Raw genomic sequence first — 24,951 nt, forward strand, 5'->3', positions numbered from 1 at the left:
CAAGGCTGTGCTACATAGGTGGGTTTGCCATGGGAACGAAACTGTCTCGGTAGGATTGGTGCAGACTCAATGGGCCGAATAGCCTCAATCTGCACTGTAGGGACTCTCTGATGAAACATACTGCAATGATTAACTATTTCATTTCTGCGACTGACTGCACCTCATGTCCTAGTGAGCACGGATAAAAAAATGCCATTTGCATTAATTGCAATGATCACACATTGGTTATCACAATTAAGTAAATAAAATGAGAAAGAAGGGAAAGAAGGCAGCCGTTATATTTCAGTCTCTTTTAACTTGGAAGGAAATGGTACAAGCGCCAACCACCTTCAACCACTTCCACCAATTGTAAATAATGTTGTGGCTGATAATAAGCTTCTCCATATTTCAAGAGGTTTCATGGCTTCAAAAGAACCAGGCCAAGTGGTGTGTACACTTCAGAAGTAGGAATGATACACTAGATGACACACTTCACTCGCCTGTCATTGCTTTCAACTTGCAAGAAATGCCATGGAGAGATTGAGCCATATTTCAAAAAAATCAAGTCTTTTCCTTTCACTTTTGTTTTTTCAAAATCTCATTAATAACCTTTTCAACAAAATTCAGCACATCAGCATAAATAGTGATTTCACACAGTAGAAAAACATCAAAGGTATAGACATATAAAGACGACAAGAAAGGCGTGCAAATTCCCTCTGCAAATCTCTTTGCCTTTCTGCCTTTAAGATGCTGCTTCAAACCTTCCTCTTTGATCAAAGATTTGGCTTGATGTCAATTTTTTATCCAGTCAGTGCCTCTGAAATGCCTTGGGACACTTTGCATACTTACAAGACATTATAAGCGTGCAAGTCAGGACAGATATAAAATGAAGTGCACACAGACATATGTAAACATATCCAGCACTGCCTACAGAGCATGCAAAACACCACTTTTCATGGTCTCAATATATGTGACAACACAAATCAAATCAAATTAAATCTGATGATTATGCAGTCTCAGTTACCTATTTGTTTTCCAGATGTGAATAGTTTCTGTATCAGTAATCCCATGGTGTACTGCTTGTTCATCCAGGAGGTCAAAGAAATATTTGACGGCAAGAGGGACAGGCCGACTTGTGCTGAGGATCACCTGGAAGAGGTCATCTACAAACTTCTGCAGTGTGCCCTGAAAGGTACAGCAAGATAAGAAGCTCAAAATGGTCTCTCTTACAATGACAACTGTGTTTGGTATCCAACAACTGCGTTTATGGCAGCACAGTGGCTCAGTGGTTAGCACTGCTGCCTCACAGCACCAGGGACCCAGGTTCGATTCCACCCTCGGGTGACTATCTGTGCATACTCCACATATTCTCTCTGGGTGGCCTGGTTTCCTCCCACAGTCCAAAGATGCGCAGGTTAGGTGGATTGGTCATGCTAAATTGCCCATAGTGTCCAGGTTAGGTTAGGTGGGTTAGACGGGTTAGACACGGGAAATGCAGGAGTAGGAGAATGGGTCTGGGCAGGATGCTTTTCGGAGGGGCGGTATGGACTTGTTGGGCCGAATGGCTGGTTTCCACAGTGTAGGTATTCTATGATCTGCAATTGCTATGAAATGAAAGATGTCTGCAGTGGGTGAGCCAGTATTAGAACAGCAGAGATAAACCACATTCCACTATTTCGTTAGAAGCCTGGTCAAGCCACATCAACATTGTCTTTAATCTTCTTAGGTAATAAAACGTGAGGCTGGATGAACACAGCAGGCCCAGCAGCATCTCAGGAGCACAAAAGCTGACGTTTCAGGCCTAGACCCTTCATCAGAGAGGGGGATGGGGTGAGGGTTCTGGAATAAATAGGGAGAAAGGGGGAGGTGGACCAAAGATGGAGAGAAAAGAAGATAGGTGGAGAGGAGAGTATAGGTGGGGAGGTAGGGAGGGGATAGATCAGTCCAGGGAAGACGGACAGGTCAAGGAGGTGGGATGAGGTTAGTAGGTAGGAGATGGAGGTGCGGCTTGGGGTGGGAGGAAGGGATGGGTGAGAGGAAGAACAGGTTAGGGAGGCAGAGACAGGTTGGACTGGTTTTGGGATGCAGTGGGGGGAGGGGAAGAGCTGGGCTAGTTGTGTGGTGCAGTGGTGGGGAGGGGACAAACTGGTGTGGTTTTGGGATGCGGTGGGGGAAGGGGAGATTTTGAAGCTGGTGAAGTCCACATTGATGCCATTGGGCTGCAGGGTTCCCAAGCGAAATATGAGTTGCTATTCCTGCAACCTTCGGGTGGCATCATTGTGGCACTGCAGGAGGCCCATGATGGACATGTCATCTAAAGAATGGGAGGGGGAGTGGAAATGGTTTGCGACTGGGAGGTGCAGTTGCTTATTGCGAACTGAGCGGAGGTGTTCTGCAAAGCGGTCCCCAAGCCTCCGCTTGGTTTCCCCAATGTACAGGAAGCCACACCGGGTACAATGGATGCAGTATACCACATTGGCAGATGTGCAGGTGAACCTCTGCTTAATATGGAAAGTCATCTTGGGGCCTGGGATAGGGGTGAGGGAGGAGGTGTGGGGGCAAGTGTAGCACTTCCTGCGGTTGCAGGGGAAGATGCCGGGTGTGGTGGGGTTGCAGGGCAGTGTGGAGCACCCAAGCGGAGGCTTGGAGACCGCTTTGCAGAACACTTCCGCTCGGTTCGCAATAAACAACTGCACCTCCCAGTCGCAAACCATTCCAACTCCCCCTCCCATTCTTTAGATGACATGTCCATCATGGGCCTCCTGCAGTGCCACAATGATGCCACCCGAAGGTTGCAGGAACAGCAACTCATATTCCGCTTGAGAACCCTGCAGCCCAATGGCATCAGTGTGGACTTCACCAGCTTCAAAATCTCCCCTTCCCCCACCGCATCCCAAAACCAGCCCAGTTCGTCCCCTCCATCCACTGCATCCCAAAACCAGTCCAACCTGTCTCTGCTTCCCTAACCTGTTCTTCCTCTCAGCCATCCCTTCTTCCCACCCCAAGCCGCACCTCCATCTGCTACCTACTAACCTCATCCCATCTCCTTGACCTGTCTGTCTTCCCTGGACTGACCTATCCCCTCCCTCCCTCCCCACCTATCTTCTTTTCTCTCCATCTTCGGTCCGCCTCCCCCTCTCTCCCTATTTATTCCAGAACCCTCACCCCATTCCCCTCTCTGATGAAGTGTCTAGGCCTGAAACGTCAGCTTTTGTGCTCCTGAGATGCTGCTGGGCCTGCTGTGTTCATCCAGCTCCACATTTTATTATCTTGGATTCTCCAGCATCTGCAGTTCCCATTATCACTTTAATCTTCTTGCCTTTTTTTGAAGGAAGCTTGCTCCTACCTTCATGGAAAGCAATCGTGTCAGGTAGATCTCAGGAATGGCTTTGGCTCGTTCCCGCTCCCGCAGGCTGCCCCTTCTGTGTTTGGGCAGTTCAGGCTCTTCACTGGCTTTAACCAGGTGCCAAACTTTGATCCCTCCTTCATCTGCATCTTCCAACATTGGTGTCTCTGGAGTGGTGTGAGGAGAAGGAAGAGAAACATGCGCAAAACAGCAAAGAAAAATGAGACTAAATATATTTCAGACAAGGCACTCCCCAAGAGTCAAAAGCAAACTAGCAAAAAAGTTTGATTAATGTGGAACTTAAATCTACTTAAGCAAAATTATTCAAAACATTACAACTATCTGCAGTGGCCACCATGCTCCTTTCCCACTTAGCGATCTGAGCTAGTTTACCTTGTGATCTCAATGCATCACTACGGTGAAGGTACTCATACAGTATTCAAGACTTCTTGTATAAGGTCCTTGAATTCCAATTTCATTTTTAATTTTTGTGGAAAACATAGGATTGGAACTGTGGGGTACCTAAAATTTGATTATTTTGCTTCAAACATATTTTGTCCCTCCCCAGACCTAAACACAAGAGTGTTTAATGGTTAATACAGAACAAAGATGCAGTTCTTCACTCACTCTCTCCTGCAGTAAAATCATGATTCTCATGGTGAATGTGCTTGCTGAGGCGTGGGACAAGAGCAACTGTGGCCCCATCAGTAACCTAAAGGATTTTCAAAACAGACGACAAAACAATTTCCATTAATTACTTGTACAGACATGAAGCTAAACTCTTTCACAAGACTGAAGGACATGTTAGAAATGATCAGTTACCATAAATAAATAAATCAAAGGATATTAAAGGAGAATGCTGCGTGGGTTCTGTAATTCAATCGGGGCATTTGTTCATCCTGATCACCCTTCATTGGGACAATTCTGCGGCAAGGAAAGATGCCACCCTTAAATGACTGTATTTCTACATAAATTAATGTGAAAGGTGCTTTGCATACAAAACAGAGGCTCTTTGGGATTTGCTACTAGATCATGCCAATAGGAACGTTGGGTGGCTTACCACATCAAGAGGAAGATTTAGACAGAGATAAGGGGAACTGCAGATGCTGGAGAATCCAAGATAACAAAACGTGAAGCTGGATGAACACAGCAGGCCAAGCAGCGTCTCAGGAGCAGAAAAGCTGACGTTTCAGGCCTAGACCCTTCATCAGAGAGGGGGATGGGGTGAGGGATCTGGAATAAATAGGGATAGAGGGGGAGGCGGACCGAAGATGGAGAGAAAAGAAGATAGGTGGAGAGGAGAGTATAGGTGGGGAGGTAGGGAGGGGATAGGTCAGTCCAGGGAAGACAGACAGGTCAAGGAGGTGGGATGAGGTTAGTACGTAGGAAATGGAGGTGCGGCTTGTGGTGGGAGGAAGGGATGGGTGAGAGGAAGAACAGGTTAGGGAAGCAGAGACAGGCTGGGCTGGTTTTGGGATGCAGTCGGGTGAGGGGAAGAGCTGGGCTGGTTGTGTGATGCAGTTGGGGGAAGGGGAGATTTTGAAGCTGGTAAAGTCCACATTGATACCATTGGGCTGCAGGGTTCCCAAGCAGAATATGAGTTGCTGTTCCTGCAACCTTCAGGTGGCGTCATTGTGGCACTGCAGGAGGCCCATGATGGACATGTCATCTAAAGAATGGGAGGGGGAGTTGAAATGGTTCGCGACTGGGAGGTGCAGTTGTTTATTGCGAACCGAGCGGAAGTGTTCTGCAAAGCGGTCCTCAAGCCTCCGCTTGGTTTCCCCAATGTACAGGAAGCCACACCGGGTACAATGGATACATAATACCACATTGGCAGATGTGCAGGTGAACCTCTGCTTAATGTGGAATGTCATCTTGGGGCCTGGGATGGGGGTGAGGGAGGAGGTGTGGGGGCAAGTGTAGCATTTCCTGCGGTTGCAGGGTAAGGTGCCGGGAGTGGTGGGGTTGGAGGGCAGTGTGGAGCGAACAAGGGAGTCACGGAGAGAGTGGTCTCTCCGGAAGGCAGACAAGGGTGGGGATGGAAAGATGTCTTGGGCGGTGGGGTCGGATTGTAGATGGCGGAAGTGTCGGAGGATGATGCGTTGTATCCGGAGGTTGGTGGGGTGGTATGTGACACCAGTTTCTAGCTGGTTGCCTGAGATGGAGACTGAGAGGTCCAGGAAGGTGAGGGATGTGTTGGAGATGGCCCAGGTGAACTTGAGGTTGGGGTGGAAGGTGTTGGTGAAGTGGATGAACAGTTCATCAAGTCTCCATCTCAGGCCACCAGCAAGAAACTCTTGTCCATTTCAAGCCCACCGACTCCCACAGCTACCGAGAATATACCTCCTCCCACCCACCCTCCTGCAAAAATTCCATCCCCTATTCCCAATTCCTCCGCCTCTGCTGCATCTGCTCCCAGGATGAGGCATTCCACTCCCGCACATCCCAGATGTCCAAGTTCTTCAAGGACCGAACTTTCCCCCCACAATGGTCGAGAACGCCCTTGACCGCGTCTCCCGCATTTCCCGCAACACATCCCTCACACCCCGCCCCCGCCACAACCGCCCAAAGAGGATCCCCCTCGTTCTCTCACACCACCCCACCAACCTCCGGATACAACGCATCATCCTCCAAAACCTCCGCCATCTACAATCCGACCCCACCGCCAAAGACATTTTCCATCCCCACCCTTGTCTGCCTTCCGGAGAGACCACTCTCTCCATGACTCCCTTGTTCGCTCCACACTGCCCTGCAACCCCACCACACCCGGCATCTTCCCCTGCAACCGCAGGAAGTGCTACACTTGCCCCCACACCTCCTCCCTCACCCCTATCCCAGGCCCCAAGATGACTTTCCATATTAAGCAGAGGTTCACCTGCACATCTGCCAATGTGGTATACTGCATCCATTGTACCCGGTGTGGCTTCCTGTACATTGGGGAAACCAAGCGGAGGCTTGGGGACCGCTTTGCAGAACACCTCCGCTCAGTTCGCAATAAGCAACTGCACCTCCCAGTCGCAAACCATTTCCACTCCCCCTCCCATTCTTTAGATGACATGTCCATCATGGGCCTCCTGCAGTGCCACAATGATGCCACCCGAAGGTTGCAGGAATAGCAACTCATATTTCGCTTGGGAACCCTGCAGCCCAATGGTATCAATGTGGATTTCACAAGCTTCCAAATCTCCCCTTCCCCCACCGCATCCCAAAACCAGGCCAGTTCGTCCCCTCCCCCCACTGCACCACACAACCAGCCCAGCTCTTCCCCTCACCCCAATGCATCCCAAAACGAGCCCAGCCTGTCTCTGCCTCCCTAACCTGTTCTTTCTCTCACCCATCCCTTCCTCCCACCCCAAGCCGCACCTCCATTTCCTACCTACTAACCTAATCCCACCTGCTTGACCTGACCTATCCCCTCCCTACCTCCCCACCTATACTCTCCTCTCTACCTATCTTCTTTTCTCTCCATCTTCGGTCCGCCTTCCCCCTCTCTCCCTATTTATTCCAGAACCCTCACCCCATCCCCCTCTCTGATGAAGGGTCTCGGCCCGAAACGTCAGCTTTTGTGCTCCTGTGATGCTGCTTGGCCTGCTGTGTTCATCCAGCTTCACACTTTATTATCGGAGACTTAGGCAGCATGCTTTTTGCTCCTTCTATCCCCAAATTTATGGCTGTGTCATGCACTCTTCTTCACATATGAGCACAATTACTCTCCCGTAAACAAACATATTAGGAGCAGAAGGAGGCCATTCAGGCCCTTGAACCTGCTGTGCCATTAATTATGACCTTATCAAATTTGATGTAGCCTCAACTCCACATTCCACCCACTTTCTTGTCCTTCAAAAATTGATTTAACTCAGCCTTAAAAATATTCAATGATCCTGACTCCACAGCTCTCCTTGGAAGATGATTCTGCAAACCAATGACCCTCAGGGAAAAATAAATATATCTTTGCATCTCAAATGAGAACCGTCCCCCTCATATTTTGAAACCGTGCCCCTAGTTCTCGTTCCTTCTTAAGGGAAACATCGTTTTATCATCCGCTTTAGTAAGCCCCCTAAATATCCTGTATGTTTCAACAAGGTCACCCTCATTCTTCTAATGTACAGCCTTTTTCCACAACATAGCCTGGGATGTGGTGGTCATCAGTTGAGTGAACCGTCTCTTAAGTTATGGGTCCAAAACTGTACACTGTACTCCCTGTACAAAAGAACAAACTTCTCTACTTTTATATCCCATTCCACTTACTAAATGAAAACATTAATTTGCCCTTCTGAACCACTTAGACAATCAGAAGTAGGAACATGAGAAGGCCATTTGGCTCCTCAAACTTGCTCCACCATTCAATAGGATCATGGCAATTTGAACACTCCTCACATCCACTTCCCAAAACTTTGGATGCCCCTACTTATCAAGTCTCTCGATATCTCTATCTAAATCTCCATCCATCTCAGCCCTAAATAATACAAGGACTTTGCCCCCCAAACATTTCTGTAGCTAGGAGTTCTCTTCTAGTCAGAGAAGACATTCTTTCTCATCTCAGTCTTAAATTGGCACTCCTCAATTCTGAGACTATCCCCTCTGGTCATAGACTCTTCAATGAGGGGAAACATCCTCTCTGCATTTACCCTGCCAATTCAATATGTTTCAATGAGATCACTTCCTCATTCTTCTAAATTCCAACGAGTAGAGAGTCCCAACCTTTGCTCATGAAAAAAAACTCTCTCCAAACCAGGGATCATCCTCATGAACTTGGTCAGAATTTCCTCCACTGAAATAATATTTTGTTAAACAAGGGAACAAGAATTGCTCATAGTACACCAAATGTGGTCTCACCAGCAGTAAGACTACCCCAGTCTTCTACTCCAACCCCCTTGAAATAACGGTCAACATTCCATTAGCCTTCCTTATTACCTGCTGCACCTGTGTGCTTGCTTTGTCTTTCATGCACAATACCCCAAGTCCCTTTATGTTGTAGTTTTTCTCATTTAAATAAATGTTCTTTGGTTCTCCCTTCCAAAATGAACAACTTCACATTTTCCCACATTATACTCCATTTTCCAGCTATTGCCCACTCACATAATCTATCAATATCTCTCTGTCAACCACTTACGTCTTTTTCACAACTTGTCTTCCCAGTTATTCTTATGCCATCTGCACATTTGGCTACAGTAGTACAGAAGTTTCCTTCTTCCGAATCATTAATATGTATGTTGTAAACAGTTGTGGTCCCTGTGGAAATCTACTAGTCATAGGTTGCCAATCTGTAAAAGAAGCCCTTATCCCCACTCACTGTTTCCTGCCCATTAACCAATTCTCTATCCATGCCAATATCCGACCTCTAACCTCACTCGGTCTTACTTTATGACTTAACCTTTTGTGAGGTATCTTGTCAAATGCCTTCTGGAAGTCCAAATACAACACATCTACTGGTTCACCTCTATCCACTCTGGTTAAGATTTCCTTGAAAAACTGTACTAAGTTAAATCAGATACAATTTCCCTTGCATGAAGCCATGCTGATTCTGCTAAATTAGATTTATGATTTTCCAAATGTTCTGCCATTACTTCCTTAAAAAATTTATTCCAATAGTCTTCTAATAATAAACATTAGGCAAGTGTATCTGCATGCTAACTTTGAGATTTCTAACACTGCTTGATCTGTGCTTAGTCTGGATTCCTGCATCCAGGCCTGGTGGAGATCAAGTAGCATGTTTAAAGAACAGCAAGTTCAATACTTTTTCAAAGAAACTCTAAGCTTACCTTATAATGCTGCAAGGTGTTTAGACGTTTCCAGTTTCCCTGGAGAACGGAGGTCAGGTCTTCATCAGAAAGGATAAGATGTCCAGCCAACCCCGATCTCCATTCTAATTTAGCATAACATAATCAATTAAAATAATGAAAGCTTCAAAAAAAAATTAAGTCAACACAGTCTAGCATGACTTTCACATTCCCAACATGAGTAATAGTGTTTCCGAGGCAGAAGATATGATTTTCCAATCTTAATCATTAGTAAAGAGAGCTGAACCTAACAACTCCTGATACAACCATGCACAAGGCAGCTTAATCCATTCTCAAAAGAGTTACGTCAGACTCTGCTCTAAATAGAAAGCATGTGCTTCCCAATCCTCAAAACTGCTGGAGCTTCCAAATTCCAATATCGGAATTCCAACAAACTGTTAACTTGGCGATCAATTTCAGATGGGAGATTTTTGAGAAAACTGCAGTCAATGTGGATAAGAGGGAACAAGTTGTTACAATGTCTTTAGATTTCCAGAAGACACCATAGAGTCGCAGGGATCAGAGTCAGAGGTCAGCAGCACAAGAACAGCCCTTTGGCCCATTCGCACCTGTCCATAGCCTTGTAATGCCTTGACATTGCATGTGCCCATCTAAATAATTCTTTAATGTTCTGAGGGTTTCCGTCTCTGCCACCTTTACAGGCAATAGGTTCCAGATTCCCACCAATCTCTGGGTGAAAACCAAACTCCTCACAACCCCTTTAAGTCTCTAGCCTCTTTCCTTAAGTCCATGGCCCCCATGCGAAGAAATTCTTTGCTGTCTATCTCCCTCATAATTTTATACATCTCAAATCAAGTCCCCACTCAGACTCCTCTGCCTCAAACAAAACAAACCTTATCTATCCAATCTCTCTTCATAATTAATACTCTCTCCAGGCCAGACAAAATCCTGGTAAACCTCCTCTGTTCCCTCTCGGGTGCTATCACATCCCTCCTAATAGTATGGATTCTAGAACTGCACCTAATACACTAGCTGTAGCCTAACCAACATTTTATACCGTTCCAGTACAACATCCTGCTCAAATGCTCTGCCTCAGCTGATAAAGGCATGTATTCCATATGCCTTTGAATGCATTTTATCCACCTGTCCTGCTACCTAAAGGACCAGTGAACACAATGCTCAGCGCTTCTGTTGGACCAACTATTCATTGGTTTCCCTTGCCTTGTTTGTATGCTGCCCAAGCACATCACCTCACACTTTTCCAGACTGAATCCCATCTGACCAGCCCAACTAGATCCTTCTGTATTCTAAGGTTATTCTCCTCACTATTTATCACCCCACCAATTTCACACCATCCATGCAGTTTCTGATCAACCCTCCTACATTTCAGTCTAAATCATTTGTAGACACTATGTTCAGTGACAGCCCCCAACACTGATCTCTCTGGAACCCAATTGGGCACAGTCTTCCAGTCACAAAAGCACCTCTTGATCATCCTCCTCTGCTTCCTGTCACTCAGCCAATTCTGGGTCCAATTAGCCAAATTTCCTTGGATCCCAAGGGCTCATACCTTCACTACTCGTTTCCCATGTGGGACTTTGTCAGAAGCCTTGCTGATGTCTAAGATGACTATATCAAATGCACTGCCCTCATCTACATACCTGGCCATCTCCTTGATAAATTCCATCATGCTGGTTAGACAGACCTGTAACTCCATCCTCCAGCTTCACACACTAATTACTACTGTGTTCCTAATGAGCCTTACTGTTTCCAGAGTTAACCTTTTACCTTCAACGTACTTGTAAAACAAACTTAAGACCTTGCTTTATTTTACCTGTCATTTTCATGCACCCTTTTTTCATCCTAATTTCCTTCTAAGTTTCCCCTTTCTCATCCAATACTACTTTAGGGCTTCTGCAGTTTTGATCCTTGGTACCTGCCTTAAGCCTCCCCTTTTTCTCTTTATCTAAGTCTGTATGTTGCTAAATATCTGGGGTGTTTGCTGGAATACAAAGGTTGGGTTACTCTGCAAAATAAGTGGTCATACTGTCGAGATGATGGGATGAACAGTGGATTGATTATTGAACAGGTTGCAGAGAGTTGGTATAAATCAGGTATTTTCAGGTTGGCAAGATGAAATGAGTAGGATGCCATGGGGATCAATGTTGGGACCTCAATTGTTTATAATTCATACCAAGGACTTGGATGAATTTACCGGTTTCTAAAATTGCTGATGACACAGCAGTAGGAAAGTAAATTATGAAATGTTCATAAGAAGTCTGCAAAAGGATATAGATTAGTTAAATGAGTCTAAAATTTGGCAGATGTTGGAAAATCTGAACTTGACTACTTTGGTGAGAACTTTAGAAAAGCAGCATGTTACTTAAAATGGAGAGAAATTGCAGAACTCAGAGTTATAGTGTGATCTGGGTATCCCTGCGACATGAATCTCAAAGTTATTATGCAGTTACAGCAAGTGATTAGGAAATCAAATTGAATGTCATCATTTCTTGCAAAGGGAAGTGGAATATAAAGATAGCAGCACAGATAATGGGAACTGCAGATGCTGGAGAATCCAAGATAACAAAGTGTTGGGCTGGATGAACACTGTAGGCTGAGCAGTATCTCAGGAGCACAAAAGCTGACGTTTCGGGCCTCGACCCTTTATCCTCTCTGATGAGGGGTCTAGGCCCGAAACGTCAGCTTTTGTGCTCCTGAGATGCTGCTTGGCCTTGCTGTGCTCATCCAGCTTCACACTTTGTTATCTTATAAAGATAGCAGCGTTTTGTTACAATTCTACAGGGCATTGATGAGACCGCATCTGGAGCATTATGTGCAGTTTTGGTCTCCTTATTTAAGTAAGGATATAACAGCACGCGAATCAGCTCAAAGAAGATTAACTTGTGGTACCTGGAACGAAGGGGTTTAGCTCATGATAGAGGAAAGGTGGGATAGCTGAGTTGGTTTGTATTGGACTTCAGAAGAATAAGATATATTCACTTTTGAGAATATATAACATTCTGAGGAGACCGGCTAGATGCTAAAATGATATCCCCTTTTGGGACAGACTAAAACCAGCTGACAGTTTAAAAATGAGAGATTCCCATTTGAAGAGAGAGATGAGGAAGAAGTTTTCTTTCAGAGAGTCAAGAACATATAACTCCCTTTCCCGCAGAGCAGTAGAGGTAGTCATTGAATATTTTTTAAGGCGGTTAGTTTTATGACTAACAAGGGAGTCAGAGGCTGTTGGGAGTACACAGGAAGAGGCCATTCAGCCCCTCGAGCCTGACCCACCATTCAATGAGATCATGGCTGATCTGCGGCCTAGTTCCTGTGTATAGCTCATAGCTGATGGCAGTATTAAAGGTAGGGGTGGAGGTTAGATAGACCTCAGGTTTAGGGTAAAAGTTCAGCACAACATTGTAGGCCGAAGGGCCCATACTGTGCTGTAATGTTCTCTGTTCTATATCCTTTAATACCTTTGCTGAACCAATATTTATCCATCTCAGATTTAAAACTAACAACTGATGGGGCATCAATTGCTCACTGTAGGTGGCAGCAGTAGTTAGCAATATGGAGCTAAGGGAATAATTAGATCAACTCTTATCTTATTGAATGGTAAGCAAGTTTGAGGGGCTGAATGGCCTACTTCCAGCATCCCATTAACTTTGTTTTCATCGTCTGCAGCAGTAATTTCCAGAAGTGGTCAATGCCATGAACGGTGTTCAAACACTGATTCTGGACCATCTGAGCAGTTGCATGGATGCAGGGCTAGGACGAAACATTGCTTACTCTTGATCCCATTTCATATGTTCATTTGTAATTCTAGAATGAAGTTTCATCCCTAAGAGCTTGGTCCCTTCACAAACTGGGTCCCGGTCCAAAGCAAAAACTGTTGCACCTTCATAAGCTGATGCCCAGCCAAATGAGCAATGTATATTGTCAATCCCTGCAATTCCACTCCTGACATAGCATCAGACAGTTTGAGTTTGTCGGAATCTGGCATTGTTGCCTGATGGGGTCTTACACATCTTACCTCACTCAGAGAGGTACAGAGCTCAGAAACAGACTCTTTGGTCCAACTCGTCCATGCTGACCAGATATCCTAGATAAATCCAGTTGCATTTGCCAGCATTTGATTCATATCCCTCTAAACCCTTCCTATTCATATACCATCTAGATACTTTTTAAACGCAATAATCATACCAGCCTCTACATGTCTCTGGCAGTTCATTACATACACGCACCACCCTCAGTGTGGAAAAAGTTGCTCCTTAGGTCCCTTTTATATCTTTTCTCTCTTGCCTTAAACCTGTGCCCTCTACTTTTGGATTCCCCCACTCCAGGGAAAAGACCTTGGCTATTTACCCTCTCCATGCCCATCATGATTTTATAAAGCTCTATAAAAGGTCACCCGTCAGCCTTCGATGCTCCAGGAAAAATAGCCCCAGACTATTCAGTCTCTCCCGAGAGCTCAAACCCTCCAACCTTGGCAATATCCTTGTAAATCTTTTCTGAACCCTTTCTAGGGTCACAACATCCTTCCTACAGGAGGGAGATCAGAGTTGCATGCAATACTCCAAAAGTGGCCGATCCAATGTCCCGTGCATACCGCACCTTGTTAGTAACAGCTAATATGCTCTAGAGTTATGCAAACTGTATATAGTTACTAAAATGCACCCGGAATAGGAGCCTCTTCTGCTTATTACTCGTAATTATTCATGGAGCTCATCCTCCACTATAGACTATGGAACAGCCCAAGATGAGGATTCATGGCTACACATGATCCCAACCACAAGTGCTGGGCACCCAGGCATCACATCATGCTTTTTATTTTAGATCAACTTGTTTGGCTATATCACAACACATATCTGAGGCAGGTAAGACTTGAACCCAAGATCTTCTGTCCCAGAGGGAGCACCACCACAACAGCCCTTCTAAGATGACCTTCTCATTACCACAATTGGTGGATATATGTTCAAATCAACCTGTTAAGGTTATGTCATTACTCAACTCTGGAACAGATGGGACGTGAACCCAGGCTTCCTGGCTCAAAGGTAGGGACACCACAAGAGCCCGCTCATCACTGCTGTAAAACTTACATATAGACGCACCTCATCAGAGGTTCCACATTACTTACCAAGATCAAGTGTTTCCACATGCGGTCGAAGTGAGTAGGTCACTCCTTTGTAGATCTGATCAATGATTTTTTCCTTGACTTGGGTGATGGTGTCACAATCCAATACTTTCACAGGTGAGGGTTGTACATCTTCACCTTGTACCAGGACGTTGAGGGTCTGTGCAGTGAATTGAGATAACAGGATGTTACATTTCAGATAACACCTCCACCAGGTGCCCTGACGAAACTACTCACATAGCGCTACAAATTTAGCTGCTGTCTGTCATGTCATCAAATTAAGGACAGAATAAGGAATAAGACCAAGTATCATTCTGCGAATTTCAGTGAAAGTCACTTAAATGTCTTGAATCTCCTTTCCACCCCACACAGCCGATGCACTGCTTCAGGGAGACAAACGAATGAAATGAGTAAACCTTGCACACATTAATAACATATACCGAATTGTGAACGTGCACATTCAGTACTGTATTTACATCAAACCTTTAAAGAAGGGACAATTGAAACAGCCTGATTTGGCACTTTTGCTTATCCAGCAGGGGACACAACTGAGAAGCAATCTCCTGCCCAATACTTTGTTTCTTTCCCTTGGCAGAAACTGACAATGGTCAGAATTCCCAGGACACAATGATGATCCAACTCTAGTATCTCAGTGGGGAACTGAAGGCAGGGCTGTAACTAGAACTGCTGATGGTTTAATTTACTTGAAGCTAAGACTATTGCACTTTGGGAGATTTACCAGTGTGCGGTATTCCACATCCTCTCGGAGTAGTCTGTTGTCATTGAGAGTATACTTGGCCTTTCCTGATACAGCATCAACAGGTCCTTTATCCACTTGGTGTTTGATTGCTCGGAACAGCATGTAGAGGGATTCCCCCGCCGAATCCTAGAGACACGTTGATTGGCAATTATCAGGTGGACAAAGTATTCATATTCAAGAATTTTTGCTTCACAACTTTGGACAATGTCATGGGTTGTTGACCCTAGAATTTCTGGGGTAATAATGACGACTTTTGGAAAACAATTAGGACAAAACAGCTATAAGTTCTGCAGTTTCACTCCAGTAGCAAAGCTATTTCTGGTAGCACTCCGCTGACTAAAACTTAAAAGAACACTTATTATGTGTTTTGAACCACGAGCAGAGCTCATTGAACTAGGGTAGCAAGCAAATCTTGACTTGAATGTTGACTTTGGGAAATTAAAAAGCTCGCTCTAAACAAATGCCCCAGTCAATTCAACACACAACTGGAATATCTGACCAGTAAAGATGCAGACATATTAGACAAGACAGTCCTCATTCTCCTGCCCAGTTGCCATTTGCTATTACTGATGTGGGTGTGGATCCTGCAGTGCTGAGCCCCTCTCCCTATAACATTGTGGCAGCGAGTTCTGTTCGTTCAGATTCCCATTTGGCCACTATTTCAAAAAGCTTGCTGCAATAGTTTGGAGCCTGACACCCTGAACACATCAACTAACTAATGAGACTTTGTATGAAAATAATACTTTAAAAGTTGGTTTACTGGCAAATTTAACATTAAAATACTTCTGCTTCTAGCTCTAAATAATATACTGGAACTTGCAGAGTGCATACACAATAGTACAACATTGTGCTATGGGGGAGAATCCAATTCTCCATGTGAAGGAAAAAAAAATGTATGGCTGTAGTTATTGGAATAATACATCATGAGCAGATTTTTTCCCCCGATCTGCAACACTATAGGGAAGAAAAGAAATAAGAGGGTATCCAGATAGCATTCCAATATAATTCAAACTAATGGAGGTATAGGAATCACTCACTTCACTGAATAGAATACCTACCCTGAGGAATGTGTATAGACAGATGGACATCCAATTTGTCAGCAACTTCTCCACCACTGTTTCTGTTCTGGAACAGAGTAAAATTACTTCAGATTTAGTTTCAATCCAGATTTTTAAAAAACATCAAAACAAATATTTGGTGTTTAGTAGTGAATACTGGAGTGGATGACCGTTATATAGCAGTTTGCTGGGTATAGTAATTGGGACCAGGTGGATCTTACTGACTATCAGATCCTTGATGGGGGGTAAGAGGGGGGTGGTTGTTAACCAAAGCCAATCAGGGAGTCCTGGCTGACCAATATGAACAGGGCATTCAGAATGTCCTCGCTTCAGGAACTGATTCCAAAGCTGGCTGACTACAGCCAGTGTAACTGTGCGCACGTGAACAAAGGGCCAGTTGGTGACAATATGTCCGTGCAGTTATTTCACGAGGCCCGCATTAAAAGGAGAAACATGGCTTTAGCTCATTAAGACAGTGCCTAATTTAACTGCCATGAATTTATATCTAGAACATGGAATTCATACACTTCCCCAGAAGGGAAAATTCAGAAAGCAGAGCTCAGGTGGTTAGGCAGCCAAAGTATAATGTGAAATGACACCACAGTGTAGTGTAATGTCATAACATCATCATGGAGGACTTCCTTTTCACCTTGAGCCACATGTTTACAGAATGCCGTCAAACTATACACATTGAATCATGATTCTCTGATGGAGAAAGAGGTCTATGATCTTTTGAGGACAATGGCTAATTTGTTAAGTTAGTCACTGTGCAGGACTTCTTATGTCATAAGCCTTCACACCCATTTGACTGCCCAGTCTCCCTGCATCAGAATAATGTGGGGAAATTTCAGCTGTTGAAAGAGAAAAATTATATTGGCTCGTTACAAAGAGCTAATGCATATCAAGTGTTACGGAGTCATAACTTATTTTTTAATTACATTTGTAGGTGTGGTGACAACACCCAGCTCTTTCTCACCGTCACTTCTCTCAACCCAGTTCTGCCTCAGATTGTCACACGTCTGACATTAAGTATCAGATAACAGCAATTTATTCAAACTAAACATTGAGATGACAGAAGTAATACACTTTGGCCCCTGCCACGAACTCTGTTCCTTAGCCTTTAACTGCGTTCATCTCCTACCCTCCAAAGCTAAATCAGAGCATAAGGACTCTGGATGTCCATCAGGACCCTGAGATGAGCTTTTTAGCTCTGCACTCAGCTTATTCTCACCTTTGTCATCTTGCCTAATTCCACTCAAGTTGCTACTTTGTTGCAAACACCGAAATCCACACATCATAGCATTTTCACGGCCATTACCACCAGTGGATTAATTCCTGGAGGTAATCCCCAAAGAATTTTACATACAATACAATCTTTTCTGTGTACATCGGAGCACATCAATTATTGAACATATTTCATAATCCCACATTATTTATCCATTCCATACATTTCATGGGTTACAGGTTACAGAAGGCTTCCTCAAAAAAAAGGACTGCTGCTTGCTGAAAAAATTTACTCCAGTTTCACTTTCCACCTGCTTTCTTTGCTCTTCCCTTAAACTGAAACTCCTTTTCAACTTGATAAAAATACTCAATAGAAAGAAGCTACAAGTTTGGCGTAATCCTACCCTCAAATGTGGCGTTCTAGAAGCCAGGCCCACTTACAATTCCCTTACTTGAGTTACTGAAGCCAAGAACCCTATTTTCCTGAGGTGGGCCCACTACACCAATCCAAGTGAGACATAATGAGTTTGTTACAGTCGGTCACTACTGACATTGTGATTTATAAAAGATGCACAATTAAGCCACTGGAGAAGGCACAGTGGCATTTAATGCATTATGTGATGCTCAGTTAGGCACCAGAACTCAGGTTCGATCGTCCCCTACCTGCGCAGCATCAGTTTTGGGTTCTTGGCAACATTCTGCTCCACCAGATCATTCAGCAGCGTTTTCAAGATGTCTGTGTAATACTCTAACTTCCCATGCAACGAGACAGTCAATAGCGATGCCACATAAGCACGATCCCGTGGGGAAAATGTCCGTTGGCTCTCCAGCGTGTGAATAAACTAATACAAAGATATGAAAGAACCTTGAACAAGTTTAAAAAAACACCACAATGATTTACTACCAGGATGCTGCCTATATGGAAAAATCTCTGCACTGAGGAGAGACTGGTTAGGCTGGCATTGTTTTACACAATGATTTGGCACCTTCCATTTGCTTCCAGTGCTCTCATAACCGGAAAACCAGCTCAGAATCCAGGCTACATACAAACAAATGGAAGCTCTCCTGGAAGGAGATACATCTAGTGCCTGCCCAAAATATGATGGTCACCCTTCCAACATGAAGATGGCTACTTGATAATTTTGGGAAATGGAAAGTGGGCAATAAGTACTTTTTAAAAAGGCTGTGGGCATGTGATAAATGTTTTATCACATGTGCACCGGGCGGCACGGTGGCTCAGTGGTTAGCACTGCTGCTTCACAGCGCCAGGGACCCAGGTTCGATTCCACCGTCGGGCGACTGTCTATGTGGAGTTTGCACAATTCTCCCTGTGTTTGCGTGGGTTTCCTCCAGGTGTTCTCATTTACTCCCCACGGTCCAAAGAGGTGCAGTTCAGTCACACTGGCCTTGATAAATTGCCCATAGTGTCTACGGCGGGAAATGCAGAGATAGGGTAGGGCATGGGTGTGGATGGGATGCTCTTCGGAAGTTTGGCGTGGACTTGAAGGGGCGAATGGCCTGATTCTACACTGTAGAGATTCTATGATCCACTTTTCTTTTTTAAAAAAAAGCACGCTCTTCACTCAAGTTCTGTTTTAAGTTAACAAAAGATAACAGTTCTTATTCAAACACAGCTATTAGAAATCAGGTTGGCTGCCAATGCCTTATATTCTGCAGTATCAGCTCTCCTACAGTAGCTGGAACCAGTTCCTTTGATGGCAATTGAGTCACAACACTCTGTATTTGTCTGCATAGTAACAATCCAGTGAGGCTGACAATGTTGTCAATGATGGTCCCTTTAAGAATTAATCAGGATATGCATCAGAGGCAAGCAAGAACAGCTAATGCTCATTGGAACATATATTTAAGTGTTGGGGTTTTCTAACTCTATTTTGATTTAGTCCCCTTCACCTTTGATGGTTTGCAATGCCTTTCACAGGCTTTGCACGTCAATTATTCAATTGGAAACACGGTTAATTTACTAGTGGTGGTTAATGGACAGATAACAAACCAATAGCGGATTTGGTGACAGGACTAAAAATAATGAGCTGATTTCTGAGAGCTCTTCTGAGACAATGGTAATATCCCTACTTCTGTACCATAAGGCCCAGGTTCAAGTCTCAACTGCTCCAGAGAAATACAATAATATCTCTGAACAGGTTAATGAGAAAACAAACCAAAAAGAAGGTTGGTATTCCAGGAGGCAGTTCTAGTGCTTGTGACTCTGGAACTGAAACACCGAGTTCAAGTCCCACACCAGGATTTGTTGGCCATGGAGGCGTATTTGTAAGGAAGCACCAACAGGTCTATAGTTGGTCTGTCAATCCTTCTAATATGCCTGATGGCAGACAGTAAGAGTGGGAGATTCTCCTGGTTAGGTATTAATGCAGAAGGCAATGGCGTTTTAATGTGGAACAACCCAGTGGAAGTCTACAACCCAAATCTCAAACAAGGAAGGCTGGTTTTTCATCCCCTCCAACACCATTTTGATTTAGTCACCACTTCTCTTCCTACCTTTCCTTCGTCTCTGATATCACTAAACTGTCCTTAATGGGTGATATAACTGTGGTGGCTAAAGGTGCAAAGTACCATGGAAGACAGAAAAGAAAGTATCCATTGTGCTTGGAAATAAAAAAGAGCAGTTTTTAGGTACTTGTGGCACTGTGATGGTTTCCCTATCTCTAAGCCAGGAGACCCAGGTTCAGGTCGCACCTGCTCATGAGGTATGTAGTGACATCTCTGAACAGGATGAATAGAAAATATTTTAAAAGAGGCTGTTTACCCCAGTAAGACGAGTTGTGTAAGACTGACAGACTCATGCTTCAGTAAATGGATGACTAAAACACTGTAACAATACTGATATGTACTTAATATTCCTACCCTTCACAAGGTTGCCTCTTCAAGCTCTTGGAAGTCAGGCCAAGCTAAGGCTCAGTGACAACAGGCCCCCAACATAAATTCGTGCACAGTCAGATGAACAGGCAGAACTGCAAATATGACTGTTGCCATCCAACATATATCATAGAATCCGCACAGTGTGGAAGCAGGTTAGTCGACCCAACAAGTCCATATAGACAAGCCCACCACGCAGACCCCAACCCCTACCTTATCCCTGCAACCCTGCATTTCCTATGGATATTCCATCTAACCTGCACACCCCTGGACACTATGGACAGTTTAGCATGGACAGTCCACCTAATCTGCATAGCTTTTGTCTGTGGAAGCATGTGGAGAGAATCCATGCAGACACGGGGAGAACATGCAAACTCCACAGAGGCAGTTGCCCGAGGCTGGAATTGAAGCCAGGCCCCTGGTGCTGTGAAGCAGCAGTGCTAACCACTGTGCCAACGTGCTACCCCAGTTGTTCAGGTTGTTTTCACAAATTAAGATGGTGCTAGGCTTCCTCTTATCATTTCTGATGAAATCCTTTGATATTTTCTCTTTAAAAGCACGAACACCTGCACAGTAATCCATTTCAATGAACCTCTCATACTTGTGTCTCCAAATCTTCACAGACAGGAAAAAAAAATTGCATAAACATTCCAATTTGACAAGTGGGAAGTTAGTCAGCTTGTTGAATCCTTTCTGGAAAAGTGGTCAAAATAAATCCCTGACAATAACAATAATGAAAAGCTCCCTTCTACCCTCCTCTCTGTACAAGATCCACAAAAGGGTGAAATAGTTGAATACATTAAAATTTGTTACAAATGTCACTTGTTGCCTCCTTAGGTCAGACCAAAACTGACTAACGTGTGACTGGTTTTGCCTATTGAGATCAGTGCGTCGCTGTCTCCTTGCTATTAGGATACAGAGACACTGCGTGGATACCATCAAAACCAACACAACAGAAGCAAAATGTTTCTGTATACCTTGGTGAGGAAAAGCTTGCTGTTCAATAAATTAGAAAGCTGCACAAGCCCCTGTTCTACTGTCTGGCGTCGAGATTCAGGTACATCCAGATCCCGTTGCAGAGGGGACTCCCTATGCCCTGGGAAAAAGATGCGCTCGGCATAGGTCTTGTAATCCAGAAAAGGAATTCCAGTTCCAACCAGATCACTGGATAGGTCCATCATTTCAGTCATGAGATCTGTTAAATGTTTGAATGACAAATTTAGGGAACATTTTGTTAGCAAGCTGAAAGCAGAGTGAAGAGACATTTATTGAAATACGTAAAACCTGTTTAATGCCAGAGAAAATACAGCACAAGCACGAAGCGATCTAATCTCTGTGCATTCAGGACCACACACACAGACGGGGGCCTGGGCACAGACACAGATTACCTGTAAACTCCTTCTTGCATCGATCACGGACACTGGTCTCCAGGTTCTCCAACTGGATCTGTACTTTCTTGTAGTCTCTCAAGGCCTGCTTACTTTTCCGCCTGTTAAATGGAAAGCAAGATCATGCTACTCACTGAAACGGGTAGATTGCTGGATTGCAAATAAAGTCAGGTTTGGATCCACTGCCCTTACGGAGGCTAACATTACCAACTTAGGAAGTCAGAAATGGGAGAGGAGCCAACTAGTTAAAATAGCAACAGAGGAAAGTACAACTGAGACTGTCCCAGAGGTGCGACTGAGGAAAGTGGGCCTGACCTGGTGATGCTCTGGAGGAATTAACACCAGATCCATCACATGATATAACCATCTCCCTTCGCACTGAAAAGAGCTCTCTTGGTGAAAAAAAAATCCCAAAGCAGGTGCAAACATAAACATGGCACTTCAGTTAAAATGTAGGCAGCAGTCAGCTTTCATGTACACACACACTCTCTCTCTCTCTCTCTCTCTCTCTCTCTCTCTCTCTCTCTCCAGGTCATCGTTCTATCAGAAGGACCCGACTGCACCGGAGAGGGTGCAGAGGAGATTCACCACAGGATGTTGCCTGGTATGGAAAGGCTCAGTTATGAATACAGGCTGGTCAGGCCAAACTTGTTTTACCTGGAGCAAGGGAGGCTGAGGGAGAATCTGGTTAAATAATACATAATTATGACAGGTATAGATACAGTAGATCACTGGAATCTTTTCCCTGTGGCATATGTGACGAAGACAAGAGGGCACGTGTTTGAGATGAGGAGAGGACCTTAGAAATATAGAATGTTCTGTCTGAGAGGGTGATGAAGGCAGGTACTCTCGCAACATTTCAGAAGCATCTGGATAAGCACTTCAAATGCCAGGGCAAACAGGCTATTGACCAAGGTAAACAGGGTTAATGTGATTTAGTTCATGTTGGCTGGTATAGGCATGGTGGGCTGAACAGCCTGTATCTACGCTGTGTGACTCATTTCACATTGAGCACTTAGAGTCAGAGTAGTACAGCATGAAAACAGACCCTTTGGTCCAACTTGTCCACGCTGCCCAAATATCTTGAATTAATCTAGTCCCCTTTGCCAGTATTTGGCCCATATCCCTCTGAACCCTTCCAATTCACAACCTCATCCAGGTGCTTTTTAAATGTTGTAAATTTTAACCAGCCTCCACTACTTCCTCTGGCAGCTCATTCCATACACACACCAACCTCGGTGTGAAAATGTTGCCTTTTTAAATCTCTCCCCTCGCTCCCAAAACCCATGCCCTCTAGTTTCAGACTCCCCTACCCTGGGGAAAAGACCTGGCTACTTGTCCTAACCATGTCCCTCAATTTTATAAACCTCTGTAAGGTCACCACTCAGCTTCCGATGCTCCAGGGAAAATAGCCCCAGCTTATTCAGCCTATCCCTATAACTCAAACTTTCCATTCCCAGCAACACCCTTGTAAATCTTTTCTGAATCCTTTCAGGTTTAACAACATTTTTCTTGTAGCAGGGAGACCAGAACAGAATGCAGTATTCCAAAAGTCACCGAACCAATGTCCTGTACAGGCACTACTTAACATTCTAACATATACCCAGTGGGCTGACCAATAAACACAAGCATTCCAAGTACCTCCTTCATTACCTGGGCTACTTGGAACTGCACTTTCAAGGAACTGTGAACCTACTTCCTAAGGTATCTTTATTCAGCAACATTCCGAAGACCTTATCATCAAGCGTAGGAGTCCGGCTCGGATTTGCTTTTCCAAAATACCTCACATTTTTCTAAAGTAAACTGCACCTGCCACTCTTCAGCCCATTGGCTCATCTGATCAAGATCCAGTTGTACTCCGAGATAACTTTCTTTGTTGTCCACTACACCACCTATTTTGGTGTCATTTGCAAACTTACTAACCATACCTCCTATGCTCACATCCAAATCATTTATTTAAATGACAAAAAGCAGTGGACCAAGCATTGATCCTTGTGACAAATTGCTGGCCACAGGCCTCCAGTCTGAAAAGCAACCCTCCCACTACCCTGGCAAGAAAAGAGCCAAATTTGTAGTGCCAGATTCCAGCAACTCAAACCATGAATTAGGGCACCCTTTACAGTTTGAGTCATCATCAGTGTCTCCACGAGCTGCGAGGTGATTGGGAGGTTTAAATACTTTGGTTGGTTGAACCTCAGCAAGGATATTGTTGCCCACCTGTAGATAAGCACAATGATCAGGACAATCAGAGCGACAATGGAAGCTCCCACCCCAAGTCCAATCTGGGCCTCGAGTGGGAAATTAGATTGGCTCTCGGCATCATATCGAATCTTTCCCAACTTGAAATGCAGCTTTCCCATCTGCACCTGAGAGATAAGAACAAAAAAAAGTGTGAAGGAATTTGAAACAGAAAGAGAGAGGGTCTAAACACTCCCAAACAGAGATTTTATACGTCAACTGTGACGGTTCATTTTTGCTTAAGGACTGCCCAGTGTAACATTCCATATCAGCAGTCTCCTAGACCATATCCAAGAATTATAGAACTTGGAACATACAATAAATTCCGGTAGTGTGTCCAGGCTTTCACGCTTTCTCCTCCTTCGTGCTGCAGGCTGTTCCAGGGGTGGTTCACAGTACAGGTGATTTGCGGTCAATGTTCTCACAACACAGATTCCTTCACCCACCATCGCAACTACTTCTTCCTTCGTAATCGCTAGGTCCAGGTTTTCACCCTGAATATGAAAAGATTAACGTGATCTAAGGTGTGAGATTTATATACATTAATACAATCTATTTTAGGGTTTGGAATTTGAACTAGTGGTATAAGTGTTTTGATCTGCATGCATATAGGGCTTAATAATTAACTTTCGGTATTTCTGGAGGCATGAGTTTTAAACCAGTATGCATCAAAGGGCAGGTGATTACAGCCCTCTCGGAGTGATTATGTGAGTTTGTTTGTATTAAAAGAACTTTATGAATGAAGAACAGAAATATTGAAGATCATTGGTTTGCTCTTCATTTATAAGAATTTTTTTTTGCTGAGACAAAAATATAGATTAGAGCACTTTTCTATCACTTTGCAGAAGAGCTGTTTAAGGTTAGATGTATGAACAGTTTCCCCTGGTTAAAGAAGTTAATTCTGAACGGTTAGGAAATGTATTCTGTCAGCGTAAAGGTTTTGGTTTGAAAATTCCAGACCAGAAGTATATGGTTAGAATGCGGAGGAGATTATTTGAAGCGAAGAAAGTTTAAGTTCAGTTGCTTGAATAATTAAAGAGAAGAGTATCAAACTTTCAAGACTAGAAATTGAAACAAACAGTTATATAAAACCTATAAATGTGATAGATAGGGAAACTCTCAGGTATTAAGAGAACTGCAAAGTGATGGTGTTGAGCAAAGAAGGGATTTTATTTTGTCCGTATGTTC

General features: G+C 44.2%; 1 protein-coding gene across 5 annotated transcripts in view; it reads right to left on the reverse strand.

Moving 5' to 3' along the window:
* Nucleotides 1–24,951, reverse strand: part of plxnb1b (plexin b1b) — a 245,154-nt gene that overhangs the window by 19,096 nt on the left and 201,107 nt on the right. For all 5 annotated transcript variants that reach the window (XM_059649799.1, XM_059649798.1, XM_059649801.1 and 2 more), the window contains 12 exons: nt 24,081–24,257; nt 23,743–23,891; nt 21,526–21,626; nt 21,115–21,332; nt 17,909–18,087; nt 16,022–16,088; nt 14,943–15,089; nt 14,207–14,363; nt 9,088–9,191; nt 3,953–4,037; nt 3,326–3,492; nt 1,004–1,164 (listed from right to left, as the gene is read on the reverse strand). In XM_059649799.1, coding sequence (XP_059505782.1) covers nt 1,004–1,164; nt 3,326–3,492; nt 3,953–4,037; nt 9,088–9,191; nt 14,207–14,363; nt 14,943–15,089; nt 16,022–16,088; nt 17,909–18,087; nt 21,115–21,332; nt 21,526–21,626; nt 23,743–23,891; nt 24,081–24,257 — 1,712 coding nt within the window. The remainder of the gene's footprint in view (nt 1–1,003; nt 1,165–3,325; nt 3,493–3,952; nt 4,038–9,087; nt 9,192–14,206; nt 14,364–14,942; nt 15,090–16,021; nt 16,089–17,908; nt 18,088–21,114; nt 21,333–21,525; nt 21,627–23,742; nt 23,892–24,080; nt 24,258–24,951) is intronic.

This window comes from Stegostoma tigrinum, chromosome 11, assembly GCF_030684315.1.
Source record: "Stegostoma tigrinum isolate sSteTig4 chromosome 11, sSteTig4.hap1, whole genome shotgun sequence".
NCBI lineage: Eukaryota > Metazoa > Chordata > Chondrichthyes > Orectolobiformes > Stegostomatidae > Stegostoma > Stegostoma tigrinum.